The sequence below is a fragment of the Geospiza fortis genome, unplaced genomic scaffold, assembly GCF_000277835.1.
Source record: "Geospiza fortis unplaced genomic scaffold, GeoFor_1.0 scaffold391, whole genome shotgun sequence".
In the NCBI taxonomy this organism is placed as follows: Eukaryota; Metazoa; Chordata; class Aves; order Passeriformes; family Thraupidae; genus Geospiza; species Geospiza fortis.
In genome coordinates, this window is record NW_005054472.1 from 457,729 (window position 1) to 466,511 (window position 8,783).

Below are 8,783 nucleotides of genomic sequence, written 5' to 3' on the forward strand. Positions count from 1 at the left end.
TTTTTTCTCTGAGGCTTCTCAGCTTCCCAGGAGAAGAATCCTGGCAAAGGGATTTTTCAGGAGATATGATAGTGACAATGGTGATGATGATTTCTGCTGTTCACCCTCCTTCCCACCTCTGTTTTTTTTGCAGTTTATCTCAGTTCAGTGAAGAGAACATGATGGATCCCTACAACCTGGCCATCTGCTTTGGGCCCACGCTGATGTCTGTGCCCGAGGGCCACGACCAGGTCTCCTGCCAGGCTCACGTCAATGAACTGATCAAAACCATCATCATCCAACATGAGAACATCTTCCCAGGGCCCAGGGAGCTGGAGGGCCCAGTCTACAGCAGAGGTGGAAACACAGAGGATTACTGGTACGAGGGATGCTCTGACAGAGCCATGGCTGGATGTTTATCCATGGGTTAGGATGCTGCAGCAGTGTTGGCTCATTCAGGATTTGTTTTATGTATTTTTATATATACATAAATATACACACATATATATATATGTATATGTATATATATAAAAATAAAATTATAATAGTATATATTATTATATATAATAATACATTGTATATAATATTTTATAATATATAATATTATATATTATCTAATATATAATATATATTATATACATTTTATATAATATATAATATATTATATATTATATAATATATAATATAATATATAATATATATTATCTATATTTTATATATTATATATATATTTTATATATATATATTAAATCTGTTTTACAGCAGCAAAGATTGCTCTGGTCTCTCTGGAGAGTCATCAGCTTCAAAGAAATAAGCTGGTATAAAGTAGCTATTCAGTTGTCAAACCTCACTCACTTATCTTGAAGGGCAAGGCTGTGGAGGGATTTTCTTGGATGTTCTGGTTTGGTAGCTGCCAAAATCAATCTCTTTTTGTTCTTTATTTTTTCCTTTTTTTTTTTTTTTCTCTCTGCCTTTTGCCTTTTCTGGAGTTCCTTTGCTTCAGCTGCAGGGGTCACTTGCAGCTGAGCCTCCAAGGCTGTGGCACAGTCGAATTTCCAGGGCTGCAGGGGGGGAGGGAAGAGGCAGGAATGCAGGAATGCAAAATCACCGTTTCCATGCAGCCTGGAGCTCCGGGGGCCTGGCCACGTGCTCAGGCTCAGAGCGCATCTGGAAGCAATTCAGGCAGAGCAGCTCCTGTCGTCTGGGCAGGGGGGAAAGGAGAAAGGAAAGGAAAGAGGAGAAAGGGGAAAGGAAAGAGGAGAAAGGAAAGGGGAAAGGAAAGAGGAGAAAGGAAAGGAATGGAAAGAGGAAAGGAAAGAGGAGAAGGGAAAGGGAAGGAGAAAGGGAAAGGAAAGGGAAGGAGAAAGGGAAGGAGAAAGGGAAAGGAAAGGGAAGGAGAAAGGGAAAGGAAAGAGGAAAGGAAAGGAAGGGAAAGGGCAGAGGAAAGGAAGGGAAAGGAAAGAGGAAAGGAAAGGAAGGGAAAGGAGAAAGGGAAAGGAAAGGGAAGGAGAAAGGGAAGGAGAGAAGGGAAAGGGAAGAGGAAAGGAAGAGAAAGGAAAGAGGAAAGGAAAGGAAGGGAAAGGGAAGAGGAAAGGAAGAGAAAGGAAAGAGGAAAGGAAAGGAAGGGAAAGGGAAGAGGAAAGGAAGGGAAAGGGAAGAGGAAAGGAAAGGAAAGGGAAGAGGAAAGGAAAGGAAAGGAAAGGGAAGAGGAAAGGAAAGGGAAGAGGAAAGGAAGGGAAAGGGAAGAGGAAAGGAAAGGAAGGGAAAGGGAAGAGGAAGGGAAAGGAAGGGAAAGGGAAGAGGAAAGGAAAGGAAAGGGAAGGAGAAAGGGAAAGGAAAGGAAAGGGGAAAGGGGAAGGAAGGGAAAGGAGAGAGGGAAAGAAAAGGAAAGGAGGGCTCTGCTTCCCTCCTGCCTGAGCTGATCCCTCCCTCTGAGGATCAGCAATGTTCATTTGTGTCCCACTTCTCCCCCCCCACTGCTCCTGCTCTCCTTCAGCCTCACAGCAATGGGAATGGTTATTTTGGTGGCTAAAATAAATAGGTGTTTTAAATGCAGTCGCTGTGGGGACAGAGCAGGCCTTGTTTCCCTGGCTTGTCTCAGAGCTGTGGGATCACTCCTCATTCAGAGGCTCCTCCGAGCTCGCTGCTGTGTGCACAGCAATTGCCAAAACCTTTTGGAAATTCTCTTAATTTCACCCCTCTCTCTGATGTTTTTAGCTGATGTTATATATGAAGGAATTGCAGGGGGGAAAAAAAAACCAACTTAATAATATTTATGGCCTTCAGGAAACACATTAATTTGGACAAGAGGTTTTGTGCCATGAGGTGAAGGGAATAAAAGTGTGGATGGGACCCCCAGGGATCATTGATCAGCCCCAGGGCCTGCCCAGACACCCCAAAATCCCACCCTGAGCATCCCTGGGAGTTTAGGTGGGAAATGCAGCAAGGATAGATTTTCTCCAATTTGAAAATTAAGAGGTTTTTTTTTTTAATGATGACCTAGGAAGTTTACCAAAATGTAACTTTAATGAAGTTCATTTGTTAAAATTATACTTATAAAGGACAGGATTTTAGGTGGAAAATGCAGCAAGGACAGGATTTTAGGTAGGAAATGCAGCAGGGAACAATTTTTTAGGTGGAAAATGCAGCAAGGACAGATTTTCTCCAAATTGAAAATGAAGAGGTTTTTTTTTTTAGGTTCCATCAGTAATTTTATGATGATCTAGGAAGTTCTAGTACAAAATGTAACTTTATAATTTTAACAAATGAAATTCATTACTTATAAAGGACAGGATTTTAGGTGGAAAATGCAGCAAGGACAGGAGTTTAAGTAGAAAATTCAACAAGGACAATTTTTTAGTGGAAAATTCTACAAGGACAGGATTTTAGGTAGAAAATTCAACAAGGACAATTTCTTAGGTGGAAAATTCAACAAGGACAATTTTTTAGTTGGAAAATGCAGCAAGGACAGGATTTTAGGTGGGAAATTCAGCAAGGACAATTTTTTTAGGAGGAAATTGCTGCTTTTTAGGTGGAAATGCTGCTTTTTAGGAGGCATGGCTGGGAGAGGCACGTGGCCCCCGTGCAGGGTTTGGAGCTGCAGCTGTGCTCGACATGACTTCACAGTCTGGGTGAAACCTTAGCCCTCAGTGCTGCTTCCTCCTGGGGCCTCCAGCTGGCTTCAGAGGCTTCTGCAAACTTTATTAAAGAGCATAAAAGGCTTTGCAAAGCATGGGGAGGGTTGATGGCTGAGGTGCTGGCTCAGGAGATCTTGGGCAGCCTGGTGGATTAAGCAGAATAAGGAGCCAGAATTGTTCAGACATTTCAGCTCTTCTCATTATTTTTTTTTCTGTTTTCCTCATATTTAGAAGAGCACAGGAGGTAGATGGGCAAAAATAAAATTATTTTAACTATTGCAGGGCCAAAATGAGGGATGAAGTTCCTCCTGTGTGATGGAGATTAAAAATCACCTTTAAGGAGTCACAGAAGGCAGCAAAGGAGTTTTCTGGTGTAAGATGGAGAGCCAGCACTGGTTTTTAGCCCTTTTTTTCCCTCCTGAGAGAGGCAGGCAGGGCTGCCAGCTGGCAGCAGCTCTGTGGAGCTGCTTGGGAGAGGCAATGGATCCTCTTCCAGTTTCCTTTCTGCTCCTGTCCAGAGGGAGCTGCTCTTACAAAAACATAACCTTTGCTTGCCACTTGTTGTCTGTTGATCCTTTCGAAGCTTTTCTTCTGTGCCAAACATAAATGAGTCCTCTTGGCAGTTTAGGTGCTCTGGAATCTTTATTTACAGGCAGCTAATTGGGCTGTGGGAGCTGTTGAGGGAAATGAATGGGACGTTGAAGGTGGCGATAAAAGGGATGGAGGGAGATGACAAACACAGACCTGGAAGTATCAGGTTATAAATCAAGGAGTGATTTCCCCCAGGAAGTTGCAGCTTTCTCATCAGCCATCTAATGAGCTAATTAGAGCAGTGGAGAATGCAGCCAGGGGAATCATCCTGGCAGGGCAGGGAGGAGCTGGACCCAGCCTGGCACTGCTGTGGGAGTGCTCAGCATCTCCAGGGCTCCAGGCTGTGAGATGTGAACTTGGGCTTTGCTGATGGCGCTCAGAAAGGGTCACCAAGATGTTTGGTTTGGCTGATCACAAAGAATTCAGCTTGATTTTCACCCACAGCCGCTTCAGCAGATGCATCCACAAAGTGTCTGCGGCAGCAAAACCTAAATATTGACTCCTGCTGCTGGGGATTCCCAGTTCTGTCTGGTTGTTCTCCAGGATGTTCCCAGCTCTGTCTGATTGCTTTCCAGGATGTTCTGTCTGCCTGTTGGCCATGAGGGACCTCAATCCCCAGCAGTCACAGCTGTCCCTGTTTCCTTCTGTTGCAGTGAAAGCCCCCATGGAGAGAGAGCCCTGACAGAAGATTCAGTGCAGGATGTCACAGCTGAGCACCACACCAGTGATGATGGTATGGGAATTCTGCTCGTTACTGGGGAAACTGGTGCAGCCTGCCTTGGGGGAGGCTGGGCTTGTTTAAGGATGCAAAGTGGAGTTTAAATCAGAATATTCACTGAAAGCATCACTTGGAGGCAGCGTTTGGTGGCAGGAGGTACAAAGGTGTAGGATCAGTGGGAATATCCAGAATTACCTAGCAATTTTGGACAATTTTGAACACGTCTCTGCTTCTCTGCTTCTCATGGGGTCTCAGCGGGAGGGTGGGTGTGTTTCAGTGTGCTCTCCCTGTCCCTGTGCCAGGCATTTCTGCTGTCAGTGGCTCAGGGAGAATTGTGAGTGCTCAAAGCCCTTAAAGGGACAGCAAAACACCCCCAAACCTGCTTGTCTTCCTCTGAGAGCTGGGTTTTAGAGCAGGCAGTCCTGAGGGCCTCTCTCAGAGATCATTTGTGGATTTCCTTGAAGAAGCTCAGTTACATTTTGTGACCGTGTTCACAGGGGTTTTCACATTGGGGAAGAGATGAGGAGCTGACTCCGTGTTTCAGAAGGCTTGATTTATTATTTTATGATATATATTATATTAAAACTGTACTAAAAGAATAGAAGAAAGGATTTCATCAGAAGGCTGGCTGAGAATAGAATAGCAAAAAATGATAACAAAGGTTTGTGGCTCGGGCTCTGTGTCCGAGCCAGCTGGGCTGTGATTGGCCATTAATTACAAACAACCACATGAGACCAATCACAGATGCACCTGTTGCATTCCACAGCAGCAGATAACCATTGTTTACATTTTGTTCCTGAGGCCTCTCAGCTTCTCAGGAGGAAAAATCCTAAGGAAAGGATTTTTCATAAAAGATGTCTGTGACAACATTGCTTGTCTTATCAGTGAAAAGAGGCACCAAGGCTGAGAATTCCAGGATATTTCCTAAGGAAAAGGTGGCACTGCAGCTGTGGGCATCCCAAAGGCTCTTCCTGGGATGGGGAACATCCTGTGAGCCCCCTCCAGAGCAGAGGAAGGATGAAGTGACTGATGTGCAATGATGATCCCTGCCTGTAGGACTGTGCTTGTCATTGATGGAGTGACAAAATTATCTTTTGTCTCTTTAAAAAGGAAAAAAGCCTAGACGTTTCTCTCTTCTCTGTAAAGAGCTTTTGTTATTTTGCCTTTTATTAAAACTTTCTGTTTCCAACGCTGCCACAGAAGCCATCCTGCTGGGTTTTAGAGCAGCCAGTCCTGAGGGCATCTCAGATCTTAGCTCCTGTTGCTGCTTGCCCTCAGTCACTTGGGGCTTTTTGGGGGGAGATGCTTCTGCTCTGCTCCCTCAGCCTCCATCTGGCTCAGATGGATTCACACCATTGTTTTCTCCAGCCCTGCAACCTCCTTGCAGCCTAGAGGCAGCTCCAGACCCGGTTCTGGAGCTCCCAAGGAATAACTGGAAAAGCTGTGCCTTGTGTTTGGCCTCTGAGCCCATTTGAGTTTCTCAGATGGATTCACACCATTGTTTTCTCCAGCCCTGCTACCTCCTTACAGCCTAGAGGCAGCTCCAGACCCATTTCTGGAGCAAATCCTCTCCCAAGGAATATCTGGAGAAGCTGTGCCTCGTGTTTGGCCTCTGAGCCCGTTTGAATTTCTTCCTGTGGTGCAGAGATCTCTGTGTGGAGTGGCAGATCTCACTTGGATCAGGGCAGAGGAACCACAAATCTCTTTTTCTCCAGGAAAGAACTCAATTTCCATGGATTGCTTGGCTGCATTAAAGCTCCTTTAAAGTAATTAGAGGGAGCCCACTGGGGCTGTGTGGTTGAGCTCATCTCCATTCCCCTGATCCCTGCCCACAACCAGGAGCTGCCTCAATACACATTTACACTCAAACACTGGCAGATTATTATTTTTTTTTTCAGAGCCTTAAAAATAATCCAGGGGAATTCCACATTGATTTTCCTGAGTGTCTTAAATGCCCTTATTGTGCCTCTGTATAATGTCAGAGTCCTGCAGGGAGCTGGATTAGTGGCAGGGCATGGCTGGAGCTGCTGTGTGAGCTCTGCAGGAGCGGGCACAGAGCATCTTCTGTGTCCTCACCCCTGCACCAGGCCCAGCTCTGGAGGGACTGGATATTTTCCTTTGACACTTGGATGAAGAGCAGGGCCTCCCACCGTGCCAGAATTCCTCTCTCCTGGCTCAGGTGAGCCTCACAGGCAGCAGAAATTTCCTTCTGAATTGATGCTTTATTTCTGAAGCAGCCCGGAGTGAGAGGATGTTTCCCTCCCCTGCCTGCCCAGGGGATTCACTTCAGCTGCTTTTAAGGAAGAGAACCCTGGGGAGATTTTTGTCTGGAACAAACCTGATTGCTTCCCACCTCTGAAAGCCTTTTTATTTTAATGAAACACTAATTCTGCCCTTGCCGCTTATTGTTGGCTTGAATTGCTGTGAGGGGATTTAGGGCTTGGAAAACACAAATGTGCCCTCTGATTTCCAAAAGTGACCCTGGACTGGAGGGTGACAGTGCCACCTCTCCAATGACACTGGACAAACCAACAGCCCATCAAATTTCTCCTCCTCCATAAAAGAATGCCAGACAATCAGTTATTTACATAAAGCACTTGAGAAAGTTCGTTACAAGAACGTAAACATCAGAAGGCTTAAAAGAACTTAAAAAGAAATAAAATAAATAATAAATAAATAATAAATAAATAATAAATAAATAAACAGGGTAACAGGGTCTTTGGGGGATCTGTGGGGTCTTTGGGGGCTCTGTGGGCTCTTGTTGCTTTAGGACATGAAATAAAACCACGTGGACACTGGAATCTCCAAGGTAAAAAAGAAAGAGGTTTAATTTCTGACTCCAGCATTTATAGATTTCCAGAAGTGACCCTGGATTGCAGGGTGACAGTGCCACCTCCCCAAACCAACAGTCCATCAAATTTCTTCTCCTCCATAAAAGAATGCAAAACAATCAGTTATTCACATGAAGTGTGTGAGAAAGTTCGCTACAAGAACATAAGCATCAGAAGGCTTAGAAAAACTTAAAAAATTAATAAATAAAATAAATAATAAATATATAAATAATTAATAATCAGGTCGACAGGATCTTTGGGGGATCTGTGGGGTCTTTGGGGACTCTGTGGGCTCTTGCTTTAGGACGTGAAATAAAACCACGTGGACACTGGAATCTCCAAGGTAAAAAAGAAAGAGGTTTGATTTCTGACTCTTAGAGGGTGACAGTGCCACCTCTCCAATGACACTGGACAAACCAACAGTCCATCAAATTTCTCCTCCATAAAAGAATGCCGAACAATAATTTATTTACATAAACTGCATGACAAAGTTCGTTACCAGAACCTAAACATCAGAAGGCTCAGAAAAACTTAAAAAATCAGGGCGACGCAGGTGCTCAGTGAAATGTTCCTTATTCCCTTCCAGAGTGTGAGCCCATAGAGGCCATAGCCAAGTTTGACTACGTGGGCAGGACGGCACGGGAGCTGTCCTTCAAGAAGGGAGCCTCTCTGCTGCTCTACCAGCGTGCCTCGGACGACTGGTGGGAGGGACGGCACAACGGCGTGGACGGCCTCATCCCGCACCAGTACATCGTGGTGCAGGACACGTAGGTGCCGCCCCCAGCAGGGCCAGGATGCTGATATCACACCGTACAATACTCATTATCGCCCTAATTACAATGCTAATTGTTACACCCCAGCTGTCTGGGTGTGGTCACCGATTGTTGCGGTGTTGGGAGGGTCCCCGGGATGAGGTGAGAGATGAGAATTGACTCCCAAATTCTCAGAAGGCTGATTTATTATGATAGGATATGATATTATATTAAAAGAAAATTATATACGAAAACTATACTAAAGGAAGACAAAGGGTACAGAGAGATGAGAATTGACTCCAAGTTCTCAGAAGGCTCATTTATTATTTTATGATATATGATATGATGTGATGTGATATTATATTATATCATATTATATTATATCATATTATATTATATTATATCATATTATATTATATTATATTATATCATATCATATCATATCATATCATATCATATCATATCATATCATATTATATTATAAGAAAATTATATACTAAAACTATACTAAAGAAAGAGAAAGGATATAGGGAGACGAGAATTGACTCCCAAGTTCTCTCAGAAGGCTGATTTAATATGATATGATATGATATTATATACTAAAACTATACTAAAGAGAAAGGATATAGAGAGATGAGAATTGACTCCAAGTTCTCAGAAGGCTCATTTGTTATTTTATGATATATTATATTATAAGAAAATTATATACTAAAACTATATTAAAGAAAGAGAAAGGATACAGAGAGATGAGAATTTACTCTAAGTTCTCAGGAGG

General features: G+C 43.7%; 1 protein-coding gene across 1 annotated transcript in view; it reads left to right on the forward strand.

Moving 5' to 3' along the window:
* SRGAP2 (SLIT-ROBO Rho GTPase activating protein 2) overlaps nt 1-8,783 on the forward strand; it is a 134,623-nt gene that overhangs the window by 114,259 nt on the left and 11,581 nt on the right. The window contains exons 16-18 of the mRNA XM_014309955.2: nt 134-358; nt 4,361-4,440; nt 7,843-8,023. Of these exons, the coding sequence (XP_014165430.1) occupies nt 134-358; nt 4,361-4,440; nt 7,843-8,023 (486 nt within the window). The remainder of the gene's footprint in view (nt 1-133; nt 359-4,360; nt 4,441-7,842; nt 8,024-8,783) is intronic.